Source organism: Cataglyphis hispanica, chromosome 20 (assembly GCF_021464435.1).
Source record: "Cataglyphis hispanica isolate Lineage 1 chromosome 20, ULB_Chis1_1.0, whole genome shotgun sequence".
Classification (NCBI taxonomy): domain Eukaryota; kingdom Metazoa; phylum Arthropoda; class Insecta; order Hymenoptera; family Formicidae; genus Cataglyphis; species Cataglyphis hispanica.
The window spans coordinates 2,536,602-2,555,874 of record NC_065973.1 but is presented as its reverse complement, the minus strand read 5'-3'; the positions used below and the strand labels follow the sequence as shown (position 1 = coordinate 2,555,874).

General features: G+C 32.1%; 2 protein-coding genes across 10 annotated transcripts in view; one reads left to right on the top strand and one right to left on the bottom strand.

The window, feature by feature from the left end:
• LOC126856896 (glutamate receptor ionotropic, kainate 2-like) overlaps window positions 1-18,650 on the top strand; it is a 135,658-nt gene extending 117,008 nt beyond the window's left edge. For 6 of the 8 annotated variants that reach the window (XM_050605882.1, XM_050605879.1, XM_050605880.1 and 3 more), the window contains 7 exons: window positions 4,332-4,589; window positions 5,778-5,975; window positions 6,862-7,087; window positions 7,378-7,542; window positions 7,938-8,038; window positions 9,129-9,416; window positions 10,485-18,650. In XM_050605882.1, the coding sequence (XP_050461839.1) occupies window positions 4,332-4,589; window positions 5,778-5,975; window positions 6,862-7,087; window positions 7,378-7,542; window positions 7,938-8,038; window positions 9,129-9,416; window positions 10,485-10,574 (1,326 nt within the window). In that variant the 3' untranslated portion in view covers window positions 10,575-18,650. The other 2 variants (XM_050605884.1, XM_050605883.1) reach the window with 2 other exon arrangements.
• Window positions 12,179-19,273, bottom strand: part of LOC126856900 (sestrin homolog) — a 172,542-nt gene continuing 165,447 nt past the window's right edge. For both annotated transcript variants that reach the window (XM_050605893.1, XM_050605894.1), the window contains one exon: window positions 12,179-18,806. In XM_050605893.1, the coding sequence (XP_050461850.1) occupies window positions 18,720-18,806 (87 nt within the window). In that variant the 3' untranslated portion in view covers window positions 12,179-18,719. The remainder of the gene's footprint in view (window positions 18,807-19,273) is intronic.

Genomic DNA, 19,273 nt, shown 5'->3' with positions numbered 1-19,273 from the left:
ATCGCAACAAAACAATAATTCATAATTTTGATTTCGGTCTTGATTAAATGTGTATGTACATCACTCGAAATAAAAAATCTATCGCAATATAATTACGTTTAGTTAATATTAAATTATAATTATTATTTAAGATAAAAGATAACTAATTATTAATCTTATCAAATTATGTCACGATACTTGTCTCGATCGCGTTTAGAAAATGAGAATTTAACGGAGCGTCTCGCACTATTACTGTACTGCTTAGTGTTGTCGTGCGAATGATAACACGTAGGAAAGAAATTCGAACGTCTCACCCCACTACAATTCTATTCAAGTGTCGCCGTATGAATAATAACAAAGCCGTGATACGTAAATAATAGCGCGCCAATGTTTACGTCAAGGCCAAATACTGTTAGATATTATTAATTCGCTGCCGAAATATTTTACGTTCTATGAAATATATATATGAAAAATATTAAATTCTATAAGAATTTTAAATCATAAATCAATTATTTTTTAAACGATTAATGTGTCACGGAGCTTATCATTACATTAATTATTCGATTTCACGATTCGATTTACGTTTTACAGAATGTTTTTAATCCAAATTATAAGATCGTTGAAAAGTTAAATGATATAACATCGCGAACAAAATATATTTGACACTATGTGTTGTTAAAGAAATAATTATTGTCCATAAAAATCGCGACGAAACAATAATTTATAAATTGTTAAGTTTTTTATTACTTTAATTCTTATTTGATTAATTAAATAAATTACGAAATACGCGATTTGAGATATATCATCGTGATATATATGTAGTTACATATTATTTATAAATGTTAGTTATATTAATTTTCCGATATTGATCGCGATCGCGTTTAGAGAAAGAATTCGACGGAGTGTCTCGCACGATTACTTTCCTGTTCGAGCGTCGTCGCGCAAATGATAACGGAGACGAAACATAAAGCGGCCAATGTTTACATCGGCAAGGCCACATACCTATGTTATTTTATTATATGTATATATGTTAACAATACCATGTTATTGATAATTTGCTGCCGAAATATTTATATGCTATGACGTATATACTGACAAACGGAATATTAAATTATACAAGTATTTAAAGTTTTGGATTATTTATTTAATAAAATGATTTAACGATTAAAGGTAAAGAAAGATCGCGATAGAACAATAATTTTGATTCTTAATTATATATGCATACATCACGCGAAATACATGTCTTGAGATTAATCGTTGCGATATAATTACGTATTATTTAAAATAAAACATAATTATTTATTATATCAAATTATTTCCCGATATTGTCGCGTTTAGAAAAGAAATTTAACGGAGTCGTCTTGCGCTCTAATTACTATTCGAGGATCGCCGTGCAAATGATACGCCATAAAGAATACGTTAATAATAGCGCGACAATGTTTACGTCAAGGCCAAATACTATATTAGATATTATTAATTCGCTGCCGAAATATTTTACGTTCTATGAAATATATATATGAAAAATATTAAATTCTAAGAATTTTAAATCATAAATCAATTATTTTTTAAACGATTAATGCGTCACGGAGCTTATCATTACATTAATTATTCGATTTCACGATTCGATTGTTTTACAGAATGTTTTTAATCCAAATTATAAGATCGTTGAAAAATGATATAACATCGCGAACAAAATATATTTGACACTATGTGTTGTTAAAGAAATAAATATTGTCCGTAAAAATCGCGACAAAATAATTTATAAATTGTTAAGTTTTCTATTACTTTAATTCTTATTTGATTAATTAAATAAATTACGAAATACGCGATTTCAGATCTATCATCGTGATATATATGTAGTTACATATTATTTATAAATGTTAGTTATATTAATTTTCCGATATTGATCGCGATCGCGTTTAGAGAAAGAATTCGACGGAGTGTCTCGCACGATTACTTTCCTGTTCGAGCGTCGTCGTGCAAATGATAATGGAGACGAAACATAGTAGCGGCCAATGTTTACATCGGCAAGGCCACATACCTATGTTATTTTATTATATGTATATATGTTAACAATACCGTGTTATTGATAATTTGCTGCCGAAATATCTATATGCTATGATATTTCTATAATGTATGTATGTACACTGTGGTCATGTTTTTTCTTCTGCATGTTTTCTTACACAAAATTGAAAATATTTGAAACGTACTCGCACATCTAGATATTTGTGCACCATGACTGTTGATTAGGAATTTTAAATTCCTAATCAACAGTCATGATATAATAAATGAATAAATCAATTATTAAATTAACGATTAATATATCACAGAACTTATTGTTTGTCATAGCTAAGCTTGTCATAGCTGTCATAAGCGACACAATTGATAATTTTATTAAGAATAATTTTTATTAAATTTATTTTGAAAAAGTAGAATTAATATGTAAGTAATTATATACACGTACACATAAAATAAATGGCGCACGCGTAACGCGCATTTATAGTATTTTAGTAAAATAAATATCAAACAAAATATGAGATATTCTCTCGATTCTTCACGATATTCGATTATAAAAAGGGTAAAATAATTGTTTATCAAATAATAATAAAAATCAATCGAACTAGTCAGTTATCTTGTGGTAATTTAAAGAGATAATTCTTTACAACTACATTTTCATCAAAATGAAGGGAAAAAAACGGTAAATGGACTTTTCATAAATTGATTAAAACGATAGAAGCTTCTTCACCGCACTGATGACGATAGCTTGCTTTCCAATGCGGTCTGAAGGCTCGTTTCCGCCCGAGTGGAATTTTCCTCTGGCAAACAGAGAAAGGGGTGAAGGGGAGAAAAAAAAGAGTGAGTCTCTTTTCATTGATTGCACCAATTGACGTCGACAAGCGCGAGCAAGTCTTCTAATTAATGTAAGGCGATCATTTAATTGCAATTAATGTTGCAGGCGTTAGTCGTTCCCCGTATTCACAAAGCATCCTTTAATTATCCTGCCACCTATCCATTACGGCTCCACACGTACGTTACAATTATCATCATATTACATGCCATAATTATTTCAAATATTCCGATAAACCGATTTATTATTATATTAGTATTACGAATTCTTCGAGTATGCGAAGCCGATAGTACAGATCCAAAATGGTTTCTATTTCTCTTCGTCGTTGATAGATAACAACGACGATGTTTTTTGTCCAAGTGTTTTTTTCGTTTTTTTTTTTTTTTTTGGGATCAACATCCTCTATCAAGAGCGAGCGTTAAATTTTGCATCAGCTAATTCCGCTCGTACAAAGTTATTGGTAGCAGCAAAAAAATAAGCCACAGCTGAGAACTTAGTATCCGCCAATACACTATGAATAAAAAATCATTGAGATCGATATCAATTGATATGAATTTCTTGAATAGAATGCTTGCTTATTCCAATAGAGATTTCCAATAAACTTTTCTTTCATTTATTTCATTTTGCATATATACTGTGTATATATTTCTACATTTCTTTTCTACATCATTTCTCGTTATATTTTTTTCTGTTTTATCATTCAGTTTTCTAAATCTGCAACATTTGTGACGAGTATAAATAAATCTAATAAATTTATACTTGATATATAAATTATTTTATACATATATATATATTTACACTATAATGTAATAATCAAAAAATTTTACATATATAATATGTATTAATAGTTCGTTGAAAGAGTCTGCGAAATATATTTGGAATTATGGAATGATTAAATGTACGAAAGCACATAATTAAGTATAAAATCTCAAAAAAATACAGTTGAATAATAATTTCAATGCAGGCAAAACAAATTCTGGATATTATATTAAGCACAATAATCGATATTGTTATACGCTCAACGTTAATTAAGAAAAGAATCATTAAGCTTAATTAAGAATTGTTAAACTACACGTGCAAAATTTTTCTTTGTTTATCATCAGCAGTATACATTTTGGTTCTTCTAGATATTAATTAAGCTATATTAATACAAACTTTATTTTCTCTTTTATACACTAATGAAGTACATCACTTATCATTCAAATAAATAGCATAAAAATTTTCATTAATAGACTTTGTTTTATACATACAATTATTTAATTATTAATTCACATATTCTCATTCACATACAAAACATTGACGAACGTTAAATAGGTTTTATATTTTGATATATCAATGTTATTAAAAATATATATAAAAAATAAGATATATAAAAAAATATATATAATGTACATGAGAACATAATGTGTATATTTTGTGTGTAAAAAATAGACATTTTTCTTTAAGATATTCATATTTTTAGTTTTGTAAGATAAGTGGTGTACCAGAATGAAATTCCTTGCAGGTGCCAACGAGCCATCAGGCGCGACTCTTCTCCTTCATGAATCCACTCGCGATCGAAATCTGGCTGTACGTTCTGGCGGCGTATGTTCTGGTATCGGTGACTATGTTCGTCGTGGCGCGATTCAGTCCCTACGAGTGGAACAATCCGCATCCGTGTCATGCCGGGCCGGACATTGTCGAGAATCAGTTCTCTTTATCGAACAGCTTCTGGTTCACTATCGGAACTCTCATGCAGCAGGGGAGCGATTTAAATCCCAAGGTTTGCGCTCAATGATTCTCTATTCCAGTATCGTACGCATAAAAGAAATGAGTGACATAAAAAAAATTACATAAATTTCTTTAGCATTATATACGAATGAAAATTATAAGAACATTATCGATATATATCTCATCATTGATGTTATTATGTCGTTAATCAATATAGTAATTAGCCTTACAAACTGCTTCCATTTATACGTAATATATGTAGATCATTACATGAATTACATTATCGCTACCCTAGTTAGATATTATTTCGTAGTAATAGAAGAAATTCATGCAATGATTATGCAGTTCCTGATTAATTTATATCATCGAGAGTAATTATCAACTAAATTGATATTTTAATTAATTGCTTGCATTGCCTCTATTTGGAGTAATTTGTATTAAAATCTATTCAATACTGTCAGATTTTTCCGCGATGACGGACGTTTTATGTTGCAAAAGATATGCTTAGGTTTATTATTAATGCAATAACGCGAGATTTGGAATTAGAGAACGAATCAGAAAAAAATTTATTTCAGGTATGTATTTCTCAACAATTTTCTTAATAAAAGGAACGCGAGCGTTTCTATTAAAGGAATCTTCAGTTTTCAATTGCAGACTTTAGCTTTTGAATTAATTTTCGAACACTGAGAGCTCTTATTTAAGAAAGTGAAATACATTAATCCCTGGAACGACTGAAAGATATAGAGAGGATGAGAGTATTGGCTTTCCAACATTAATGAGAAATTAACGTTGATGAAAATTTAAAGATGCTATTACAAGACATCGTATTATGAGGCAATATTGCGATACTTTATCAGGATGTTCGAAAAATAACTACACTTTTGTTTCAAATTAAAAAAAAAACATTTATCAAACATTATTAATAAATTAGTCTTTTTTTTACAAACGATGTTGGAAGTGATTTCCATGTATGCAAAAAAAAAAAACAAATCTTAATTCGACTAATTTTGTTATCGATATCTTTAATTTGTCTGATGATATGATTTTACGTTATTATTAATTGAATACAGTTAGTAATATGTGTATGCCATACTTTCCGAACACCCTGTATAACATCGATATTTCAAATTCTTATCGATCGAATATTTCGATGTGTGTGCCTATCCACTATTATTTGACAGTTAGCAAGATATAAAATTAATTAAATGCGACACATTTTCATGAAACAATCGCTTATCAGGCTACGAGCACGCGTATCGTGGGTGGCATATGGTGGTTTTTCACGTTGATCATCATCTCGTCGTATACAGCGAATCTGGCAGCTTTTCTCACGGTAGAAAGGATGATCACACCGATAGAAAATGCCGAAGATCTCGCCAGCCAAACTGACATTGCGTACGGAACTCTCGACAGCGGAAGCACAATGACTTTCTTCAGGGTAATTAATATTTTTTCTTCATTTATATGTGAAGTGGATAGAGTAACAATCTGCAAAATGTAAATATAAATATGTGAATATGATATCTCTCTTACTCCTCCGCGTACGCATCATCTCATGAATATTTAAAATATTAAAAATATTAAAAAACTATATTTTTTGCAAGAGAATTATAGCTCTTGTTTATATATAATGTAAAGAAAATTCCTTATATATTAATATTTTTACAAGTTTGTGTAAGTCTATGTGACCCATTAATCAAATAATAATTGCGCGATATAGCCACGCGATTGATGCAAGATTTTTTTTTGCAATCATGATAATTTCTATTTACGTCGCGTTTTCACGCCAAGTTTGCGGAAACTTTCTTTGACAGTTATAAAACTTTTTTCCTTATTACGACTATATTGAATTATGACATCGAAGCGGAAAATTATGCAATATTTTTTCTTGCAAAATATGTCAAAATACATTTCTTATATGCTATCATTCGTGTTCAATAGAATGGATTTAAAATAAAAAACTTTTTTTTTTTATTATCCTATATTGCACAATATAACTCAATCTGCTTTTTTACGACTTCCATGTTTCGAAAAAAGGAGACCTTATGGAGACCGTTGATCAACATGGTTTATTACTTTGCGAATCGCAAAAAAGTTTTCAGTATGTTCTACCAATCTATGTACTATCGAATACGAAAAATTTAATTTATTTTGACAGATAAAGCAATAAAAGAATGTACATAATTTTTTACTTCTGTTGTCATAATTTAACTAAGGAGCCTAATTTATAAAATAATATTTTATTAATATATGCGATAACACGCGCGATGTAGTAATTATATAGCGAGTTATGTATTTTCAAAACTTCTCCAATTTCGGTCAAGGACTCGATGATCGAGACGTACAAGAAAATGTGGCGATTCATGGAAAACAAGAAACCATCGGTCTTCGTACCGACTTACGAAGAGGGTATCCAACGAGTTCTCCAAGGTGATTATGCTTTTCTCATGGAATCGACCATGCTGGATTATATTGTCCAAAGAAACTGCAATCTCACACAAATCGGCGGTCTTTTGGACACTAAAGGATATGGAATCGCTACACCCATGGGTAAGTATATGCATGTGTGTTTATTATTATATCGCAGATTTTTTTAATAAAGAAATTGTAAAAATATATTTTTCACGCTAATTCGTAACAGCTTATTCATTTTGTTTTAGAAATAAATCTTACACGCACTGTATCACGTGTTAACATATTACATTGACTATCTCATATAATAAAATAAAATAAATAAATTTATTAAAATAAATAGTCATAAAATAAATTTAAAATAAATGTAAAAAAAAAATATATCTCGTCACATTTACCGTAACGTTTATAATTTTCAAAAATTTCAGGCTCGCCATGGCGAGACAAGATATCTCTGGCTATTTTGGAATTGCAAGAGAAAGGTGAAATTCAAATTCTATATGACAAATGGTGGAAGAGCCCCGGAGATACTTGCAAGAGGACGGAAAAGGGAAAGGAGAGTAAAGCCAATTCTCTAGGTGTCGACAACATAGGTGAGCGCTTTTCTCCTAGAATAGCGCATAAGGTCTAAATTATACACGCCATGAATCTTCCGTCGTAAGGTCATAATTCAGAAATGCTTCGTTACATTCGCTGATATTCTTTGTGTTCTCTTATTATTAATTCTCTTGTTATTCTTATGAAAGTAAGTGTTAAAAATAAATCTTTTACAGGAAACAGAAATCACTGAATGTTTAAAATAAACATTCAAATTTAATTGCATATATTTTCTTAGCAATATTTATACATATTAATAAATTATTCGAAAATTAATAAATTAAGCGCGATTTTATCAAATTATTACATTTATATATATATCGAAATCATTAATTCTCTATCGAAATTTCCTTATACATTTGCTCAAGAATTACGTCTTATTCCTACTTAGGGGGAATCTTTGTGGTCTTATTGTGCGGCTTGGCATTCGCCGTGCTTATAGCGATCTTCGAGTTCTGTTACAATTCCAGGAAGAACGCACCGGCGGAACGGGTAAGTGTATCGATCTTGAAAATCAATGTTAAGATACGTTTCGATAAATCGTCGTCAGCATGTTGACATTGCACGACTATTCGCGATCCAAATTCTCGATGTAGATGCTCGTTTGAATTTAACTCTCAAGTTACTTTTTTCTCATTGCGCTATTCTAATGATTAAAATTATTTAGCGCAAAATGCTACAAAATTTTGTCAAATAAATATCATAGCAGTAAAAAATAAGATAGAAGACACATTTTCAAGAATATCATATCTATTGCGGACGATTATTGATCGGTGAGAACTGGAGGGTTGAGGGATATGCATGAATCGTACGTAAGCATTGCATGACGTTCCCTGAACTTTGTTTCATCGCTACGCCATGGATTCCACCGTATCAGCATGAGCTCATCGTCCATTGAAGCATGCCGCTCGACTGCAGCTCGCCCCAAATTCAGTTGTGAAGAGAGGTCCGTTCCACTACTGCGAAAACTTTTTACGAATCTGCTTGCTTCAGCACACAAGCTCTTTCTAAGATATTATTTTTAAACTAGTAAATAAATATATGCTGCAAAAATGTCGCTAATAATTTTCGATTCGCCGGTCATGACACAAGAATGCGAAATGAATTAACGAAAAGTGGAAATTAGCTTTTTATTAACATGATATATATATTAATAAGAAATCATGTATTTATCAACAATTTTTAGATTCAATATTTTAGAGCTATAATTAAGAGATTCAGATTAAATAATTCTGTTATATTAAAAACCATTTAAAATTGAACAATTAATTATTTATTTTTGCTTATATTTATGTGATTTACAATTCGGAAAACATTTCACTATAAAAAATAATATTATTTTTATATATTTATATATAGTTTATATATATATATATATATATATATATATATATAGTATTATATATATATATATATATATATATATATATATATATAATAATATATTTATTCACTTGTCGCTAATTCGAAAATGCATCCTTCTATATCATAGTCGATCTTATTGTGCTTTTTACGAAATTATATTTAATAATTGCGTCAACAACATGCGCGAATAATTCGTCGTTGTGGACTGCTGATGTAGCAAAGGCCTCCGATCCCTTCGACGCCTATTTCCGGTTCTCTTCAGGGGATTTCTCAGGCTGTACAACAACAGCAGCAGCAGCAGCAACAGTGCCAGCATCCACAACAACAACAAACAAATCAACAGCAAGAATCACTCTGCTCGGAGATGGCACGCGAGCTTTGTCGTGCCTTACGTTGTCACGCGTCATCACGACGACGACGTACCTGCGACAAATGTTCCACCCACGTGATCGGCTATCCACCGGATAATCCCACTGCCACCCCAATAAACGGGATAAGGTCTCAGGTAATAATCTTTCCTATCGCTTGTTGCTTATTAATCTTTTAAACGATGTCTGTCTTCTCTTTGCAAGATGTCAACATAAAATAAATACAAATCAATTAATGATATGTAATAAAATAATGATAACAATATATATTTATGTCCTACATGTAAATAAAAAATGGATCTAAATCTAAACTATCTATTCGGAAAAAATGCATTAATAATGTTTTTTCTATTTATTTAAGACATATTTGTTTAAGAATTAATTTGCATATCTTTCTTGAATACTTATCGTGCAATAAAACTAAATATAATACAATACATACGAAATATAATTACTTTGATATGTTTTTTTTTTGAGAGAAGATTCCGCAATAATGATACATTTCTCTGATTATCCTCTCTTTGATCAAACTGATATTTCTATCTTTTACATTCGAGACCGACTTTATATCACATTATCACAGTTTTAGTCAAGAGAGAAGTCAATCCTCCCCCGTTATATCGTTATTCAATTATATTTTATATTCACCGAGCTTCTCTGTATTACCATGTTCATTAAGTTCATAATTGCATTTGAATGTTCCTTAATTAACGAGCAGATTTACTTTTTGTCGGGATGGGTATAGAATTTATTAAACTTCATTTTTTCTGGAGAATAATTCACGCAATATTACAAGATAAAAATTTTATCAATGTGTAATTAAATCAATATAATTTTTTGAATTTTATATTAAAAACAGTTCAGTCATAATTTGTTGTAAATTACGGAAAGTTAACTTTGGTTTCTAATTTACAGAATTTTAGAACCCAAAAATCACGAATTCCAAAATTATTCATAAATAATTAAAAATTAAGAAAGGAATTAAACATGCTAAATTAAATTATAATAAATACAATACAATAATTAATTAGTAAGGAGTAATTTAAAAAATAAAAATACAGTCATCGGTAAAATTACGATTAAAAAAGGAGCATGGATATGTATATAATATTATGTAAAATTTTCAAATTTTTTCAAAAATTTTACACAGATTTACGACTACTGCGCGTTGATACTCATTTAACTAATATATAATTATATTACAGAGAAGCAGCCTGACCGTACCCGTAGTCGAACTGCCTTCACACATCCACATGCATCATCACGCACCGCCACATGACTATGATGGCAATTAGAGGGACGCCGCCTTTAGCAAGACAAATCTCGATAACATTAATCGTTAAGCAGGATTAATTACAAAGCGTGTCACGAAAAGTAATTATGATCGATTTCATTGATAGAGACCTTCGCCGAGAAAGTGTCGGCAATTTTGCACAATATTTAATAAAGACGTTTCCGACGTTTGCGATTATGAAAAGAGCTTAAAATGCTTTTTCTAAATCGACGTGTGTCGCTTTTTCGCACACATCTGAAAAATCTTTCGAGAAATCAACATGATCTAATTAATAATGTGATGTAACAGCTCTAAAGTAATTTCTCTTGGCCGCAAATTTTGTACGATTAATATAATATTAATTCAGGATACGATATAATTATTTTGAGACAAAGCATGTCTGACATTTTATTCAAATATACGTTAGGATAACGTAATTCAATATAAAATTGTATATATATATATATATATATATATATATATATATATATAAAATCCTAAATTGAAATGTTATAACCAACTCGCAAACATATTAATTCGATCTTGTCAAAGAAAATTTTACCTTGACGTGACACAGTCAATATTAAGGTGAAAAGTTGAAAAGAAATCATGTAAAAAAAAATTAATATACAAAAAAAATTTAAGATGTACAAAAAAAAGGAAACTTTCCTCCTTTTCTTCTATATTTTTTCTCTTGTCTTGAAATGAATATTATCTAGCGAAATATATTTTTTTTCATCTGTCTTTTTGTCTTTAATGCATACATTTTTTTATATCGAGTCTTCAATTGTTATAAGAAGCGAGCATTGCGAGATAGCAATCTATCAGGCACGAAACCCTCAATTCTACTACAACTGATATCAAGTTCTATTAAGAGAGTAGTACGCTCAATCTATAACGATAGACGATGAAGCCTTCCGTCCTACGTTTAGATAACTAAATCATCTAATACGTTTACGATGGTGATCACCGATATCTCTACCATCGAGCACATTCATGCTACTCTCGCACGAGATCTAACGTTCGATCCATGCACAGAATAATATTTAAACATACTCTGTAAATGCGTTCTCTCTTTTTTTTTTCCCCCTCTTTTTCTCCATAAAAGGCTGCCTAAAGTGTAAGGTACTTGCAAAGTATTCTGTAAATATCGCCGCGGGGATAAAGCAGAGCAATTAAATTCGTAATGGAAATATTTTATGCAAAAGTGAGTTTTATGCGAGTGAGTAATCATTAGTAATCGAGTACAATTTAGATGTTTGGTGTCATGTAACGTGTGCTGTAACAATGCTGATAGTCGGCGAATAAATGTAAGATAAGAGAATCATCGCTGTCTCCTCTTTCTTATCCTCTTTAAATTGTATCGGCCGCTATTTAAAATAAAAGTTAGCGAAAAAAATATTTCAAAAAAATTAGTAAAAAAAGATACCATAAATATAATTTTAAATCAAAGTTTTTTTTTTAGTTTAATTTAAAGCCAAACTAAGATTAAAGTTATCCGAACTAATCTATCATTACAAATAAATCAACCTTTTGATATCAGCAAAATATATAGAGTTGTTTCAAACAAATCGCTTAAGTTACGGAGGTGCAAAATAGAAAAAATGCCATCGACACTGAGAAAGATTGTCTTTTTTATATAACATCATTTATTAAGGGATAAAATAAATGACAAATAACATATCGCTTATATGAAACTATAATATTTCTTAGTATTCATTATTCGTTATGATATAAAAGAAATCACATCACATATGACCCCCCTCTTCTCCAGGAGCCACATTAATAGCGGCAATCGCTCGAGTTTTTACACACGATATACGACGAAACCGGCTTATCGCTGGACAATATACAGATTAGCGGGAACTGAAATTCCATGGAATTTCTAAGTGAAAATCTCAGAAAGATCGCGAGCTCGTGTCGGTCCATGATTAGATTAGGCTACGACCGCGATGCTTAATCGAATCAACATGACCGAGATGTTACGACGGGCTACGCGAGTGAGGAATTCCTTCTCTCTGATCCAAAGGTCTTACGAAATCTCTTCCTCGTCGGTGCAATCAGCGAATTACTATCAAAAAGGATGTTTCTCTCTTGCGTATAATTCTAGGACTAAATCTAGAGAGCACAAAACGAGAAAAAAGAAAATTTTTTCCTCCTTTTACCGCTCTACATCAAATTACTCGTGTGATGTGCAATTAAAAAAAAACCTCACTGATAGTAATTCGTTAAATAAATCGGGACGAGGGGGGCCTGGTCAAATCACTTGTAATTATCACACAATCATTCCCGATACGGTGGCATGTACTATTTTTAATATGCTTTTTGTGACTTTCGGAGGTGGACACTCGACTTTGCACGATTCGTGCATTTTCTTTCATTCTCTCCCCTTCTCGCATTTTTTCTCTCATTTTCTCTCTCTCTCTCTCTCTCTCTCCTTTTCTCTTGAGAATACCCACTTGAGACAACTGTGGACGACAAGCTTAAATCCGGTTCAAGATCTATATGTACATAAAAGTTTATTTTTTTTTATTTTTTTTTTTTAAATTTACTCCACACTATGCGCGTCTTCTTTCTCTGTCACCTTCTCTATTTTTCTTTGCTCGTCCACCTCCAATATTCTCACTATATACTTTATCGAGGCATCAACTCGATTCGAAATCTCGACACGCTCTCTCTCGCGTGTCCAAGAGAAACAGAGAAATTGATAAAAGTGGAGCTATGATCAGACATGAGACACAATCGGAGATCCCTCTGTTTTTCTAATACAAGGAGTTACATAAGACATCTGAAATGCATTCCAAAGATTTTCAATCTATTTAAAAGATATCATGAAGCGTTTTTCAAGCGTTTTGATGGCTTTGCGATGATTTTATATTTCGCTATGTGAAGAGATCTCAGTGTTCGATATTTGATCGTATCTCGCTGCAAAAGCATTCGCCTTTATATGGTATGCACAACTTAATCGCTATTACATAAAAAATCTCGATTCTTTCTACATCCTTTTTTATCTCTCTACTCCTTCCTTTCTCTTTCTCTCTGTTTCTTTCTTTCTCCCGTTTTCCTACCGTATTTCTCTTCTTAGAATCGCGAAATTATGATCTACCGCAATGTGTGGTTCGCTACAGCGGCAATCACGAGTGAATTCGACAAGAATTTCTCGCATTTAAAATACAAAAGAAAAGAACAATGAAAAACAGATATGAAACAGCCGCTGTTCGTTATTGTTACAACGCTCTTCTGTCATTACAACGACGATTTTCTTTCTCCCTCTACAAGCCTCACGCGTATTTCTATTTTCTCTTCTTTTGTCTCCCCTTCAACTCTCTTTCTCTATCTTTCGCAATTATTACATTATGAGATCAATCTGCGCGCACGGTTATCGCGAACATCTGTTGCTATCCGTTATTGCTCTCACCTACATCGAAAAACACATTGTAAAGTCTCTCTTTTGCCGATTATAAAATAAACAATGCTAATAAATGACGAAAATTAGCGAGGGCAAAGACATAGCTGGAAAGATAGATTAAAGACTCAAAAGATCTTCAATTATGTTCGAGCAATAATGTAGAATATAAATAACACAAAAGAAATAAATAAAAAACGTAAAAGAGAGAGAAAAACTGATTAAAAAAAGAGAAGAAAGAAGAGAAAAGAGAGAGAAAAAATTCAACTACGATCTCGTAAGACGCGTGTTGCGCCGTTTTTTTTTGGAACATATTAAATAAATAAAACTCTATATAAAATCTTATATTTTCTTACAGAACCAGGATGTTAAAAATACACATCCCATGTATTTTTATATAAAATTCAAAAAGAGTTGAAGTAGCTTTCGAAGTCGCGACATAATTACCCTAAATAAACGTGATTATTATGGTAATTAACATTCACACTCTCTCTCACTCTCTCTCTCTCTCTTGCTCTCTCTCTCTCTCTCTCTCTCTCTCTCTCTCTCTCTCTCTCTCTCTCTCTCTCTTGCTCTCTCTCTCATCTGTGATTGCATAACGCACCAAAAATACATACGCATCGAAACCTATATTATTAGTCACCTAAAACGGAATTAAAAAAAGGGATCAGAGTTACGTAAAACCATTGTGTATGTCGGAGAAATCGTGATACTTATAAACTAAACGCGCGAATAATTTTGTTCCTTAAATATTCAGATATAAAGTAATCGTATAAAATATTCGTGAGTAAAAGGTATCGAATATGTACGATTAGTACAGAGTGGAGTACGTTTTTCTTTTGAATGATTTATGTGTCAAAACACATTTCATGTAAATAATTTATATATAGACTGATACGTACTATTAAAATTCGGGTAATCGCAACAATACTCCCTTTGTACAACTCTTTGGTTTCAACTTCGCGGACACTCGCGACACGAGTTTGATTAAGAAATAATCTACTATAAAATCCAATGATCAATTTTAATTTTCTGACAATTTGATATCAACGTACGTATCCTTGCAAGAAAATAAAAGGTCCCGATTTTTCTAAACTCATCGATCGCGATCGACAATTTCGTAAATTGTCCGGAAAATGAAAGGGAGAGAAAAAGATAGATAAAAATAGAAAGTTACTTAAAGGGAAGCAGAGAAGAGAAAGAGAGTTCCAAAATAGAGATCGAAAAAGAATTTTAAAAAGAAAAAAAAAACAACAAAAAGTGACAGAAAATAATTGGAAATATTGTCGTTAACACGACAAAAACTGCGAGTGTCGGATTGCAAAAAATCGTTATTTCCTCTCCTCGGTTGTCATCCGCAAATGACAGGATACAAAGCAATAAGAGAAAAAGTTCGATCGCTAAAAAGTTATTGGTTCTGCCGATCCGGCTATTCCGTTCTGGCGAGACGAGCGATCGCGCGAGACGCGTTTTTCTTTTTATATCTTAAATTCTCGGAGTGATATGTAGAGGCGTCGACTAAGGAAACAAGAAAACGCGTCGCTTTGTTGGTCGAAATATCTCGCTGCTGCTATCCATGTTTTGTTCCGCATCATTCGGGCGAACCGTGCGCGTGTGTGTACGCATGTTTCCTACATGAACTGGTACTTTAGAACACGACTTCACATCACCGGAACAAACTCGCCTCCGAATAAAATGTATTATCCGATATCATTTCCCGTAGACTAGATAACTATGATCGAGAATCGGAACCGGTGTAATATCAGAAAATCTAAATATTTAATAATTGATTAAAATAGATGTTTGGGATTTTGAACATTTTAGTAAAATTTTAAGCGATACATTTATTATTTCGAAATATTTGATATTTTGTAGAGAGAATTTATTTTATATATTATTATATATTAGATAAAAAATGTATTTTTCATTAAAAATTTTAAGTTTTATATTTACAAATGTATTAAAATTATAAATATATATATATATATATATATATATATATATATATATATGACATTTATAAAAATTTTATTAATAAAAATGTAATCCCTCCCTCCCCCTCCTTCTCAAAGCCGCAAATTATCACAATTCACCGAAATTACGCCAGTTTCAATTTTTAGCATGCGTCTTTGCATCTTGTGATCTCCCTATGCGTTACTTATTATCATTAGCTCAATCAAGATTGAAGAAACGTTCATCAATTTGGATTCCAAAGTACCGATATTCTGATATCGTTGAACACACATGTGAGTAAATTGAATATTTGGAGCGCGCCTGCGCACACAACATATACACACACATGCACAGTTATACAATAAAGAGACATTATAATTACAAACGATATACGTAGAATATACGTAGATATACGTTTGTCAAACTTCTGCGTACACACTCTCTTTCTCTCGCTCTTTCTTTCTCTTTCTCTCGTCAAGTTAATCGTAAATATGCGTATATATGTATCTATATAAATGTATGTGGTGTGTATATATATATATATATATATATATATATGTATATATATGTATATATATAATATGCATATGTATATATGTATATATACACATTTGCTCTGTGTGTGTGTGTGTGTGTGTGTGTGTGTGTGTGTGTGTGTGTGTGTTATGTGTTATACATATATATGTAGATATATGATCACAGAACACGTATAATTCGCGTGTAATAGTTTGTGCCACGTTCTTCGTGTGTAGGCATGTACTTTAACAATCTATTATAAGGATTTAATTTGTGTTTAAACAGCCTCTCCTCAATTCTCCTCGCACATAACACTTTGACACCATTTGCTCGGTAACCCCGTTGTTACAACGATCGTAATTAATCGGGAGGGACAGGGCTTCGTCAATTATGCATTGCGTACCCCATCGCTCTATTGAGTTTTCTCTCTTTCTCCTCTATAGTGCTATTAGAGGTTACGGAGGGAGGCTATTAGAAGGCTTGGAAATTCGTTGATAAACACCTACGCGTGCGGGCATTATATCGGACGTCGAGAGATTGGTGTTTTCATGGTCGGTCGGTTCTCGCAATAGTACTTATACGATTATGATAATCCCGATCCACGCTTTCCTTCGTGCCATCTTCCTCCCTCCTTCTTCAAATCACGAGTATAAAACAAATACAATGATTTTTCTTTCTCCAATTTAAAATAGCAGCCAAATTTTTCTTTCGCGCATAACTCGAAACGCAGCATACGCAATACGCAAACGAGATCGATATATTTGTTATTCAATGTGAGCTTGGCGATAAACACGAAAAGTTTTTATCATCAAGTTCCGCTTTCGATTGAAACTTTAATCTCCTCCCATTGCTGACGAAAATAACAATGTCCAATCTTCAAAAACCGATTTATCTTAATCTCAAGATGAAAAGATATTTCGTTCTTGGATGATGGAAGTGGTTCGCTTTTCACATTCATCTAAACGACAATAGAGCGCATTATCCCTCGGTAAATAAACACAGCCGATAGGCTTCTCTCCGCGATCGCATGCGTGCATCAAAACATGTGTGTATGCGTGTGTGTATGTGGGTATGCTGCACGCGATCGCGGATCGTCCTACAATCTAAGGTTTTCTCGACATATGCGTATGACGAATGGTAAGTAGATACAAGTTTACGTTAGCTTTCACGGTCTTTTTTAGTTTTACGAAAGATGGTATCATCAAAATAAAACGCGAAAATAAAAAACGCATCGTGTGTATATATAATATGTATGTATATATATGTATACAACGCAAAAAGACCAAAGATGACGAATTCAGCGTTAAATTTCTTAATTTAACTTTATAATTAATTTTCCACTTCGTGACAAGTTATCAAGACCCGACACAGAAGCAGAAACAAAATATTGCGTGTGGAGCTAAAATTTTTTCTCGTGTGTGTACACGTCGTAATGATGCGTTAATCTATGAACTTGTTGGCAAATCGCGCATAAGATCGAAACACAGTGAAAAAATTGTGTGTGTGTGTATGTTGTGTGTGTATAAAGTTAAAGCGCGACGCGAAAGCTACTAACAGGCGAGAACAAACGTTTTTTTTAACAGATCTGAAACATAAAAGAAACGCACAAATAACAGTCTGCTACGATGCCGAACGTAGAAAAATACAAGTGTCTATGTACAAATTATAATCTTTCATCTCTCTGTCATCCCCAGCCTTGTCTTTTTTCTGTCTGTTCGCACAATCTCGTTCTCTCCTCTTAATGCTCTAGACTTTGATCTGTCAAATACGCACGGAAGTACTTTGCCGATCCTACATATTCGTCGCAACTATATTAAATTTATTACGCGAATAGACGGAACCGGAACGTACAATCGACGTATTAGTAAGTCGCTCGAGGAATAAAGATGCATTGGATTCGCTATTGGATCACGAAAAGAGCTTCACCAAATGGCCAAGTATTGCGTTTTCTTGCATCTCTTCTTCCTACCCGATTCATATCTTCTTTTCCTTTGTTTCTTTTTTTTCCTCGCTTCTTCATTATCACCTTTCTCAGCGTTGATTGAAGAATCGCAATTTCTCTCTATTGCCGCGATTCATGAGTCGACGAAATGGCTTTATGATGCCGTGCGTGTGCAAATGTATATATATGTATGATGTTCTATATGAAACTCGATGATGTCGCGCTCATTCGTTCCTTCCATGCCTTGCGCAGAATCCAGGAATTCGGATAGCGCGATAGAATGGCTCGAAAAAACAAATCCACAAATTGACAGACAACAGATAGACGAGGGGATGACGCAAAACTCCGCTTTAGGTCATATATCGCATCACGGCACGAAGAGCATATAACAATTCCGCTTGCATGCGAGCTTCTAGAATCATCAGGTTCACGTGGACCTGAAAAAAACAGAACAGAAACACGATATTTAACAATATCTCGCTACTTACGCAAGAATAATAATTTTTTCTTATGTTAATATATTTCTTTTTTCTTTTTGTTATGTTAAAAGCTTTATCAAAGACGCGAAATGGCTAATTTTAAGAGCATAGTTCGTGCCAGCTAACCTTAACTATTATGAGAAATAAGTAGCAGAAAGGCTATTTTCAACTGGACTGTGTAATATTTCGTATTTAATGTTTAACTTCTGAAATTATTTACATAAATTGCTGTTCACTTAAATTTCTGCAAAACCTGAAAGATATGAAACTAACATATTATTAATATAAAAAAAATTGATCGTCTTCTATTATTCACAATCAATTCTTTTCTTATAAAAATTTTAATGTGTCTTAAACATTTAAATAAAAAAACAAGACATTGATTTAATAAACATTATTATTAACGATGCTATTTATATTATTAT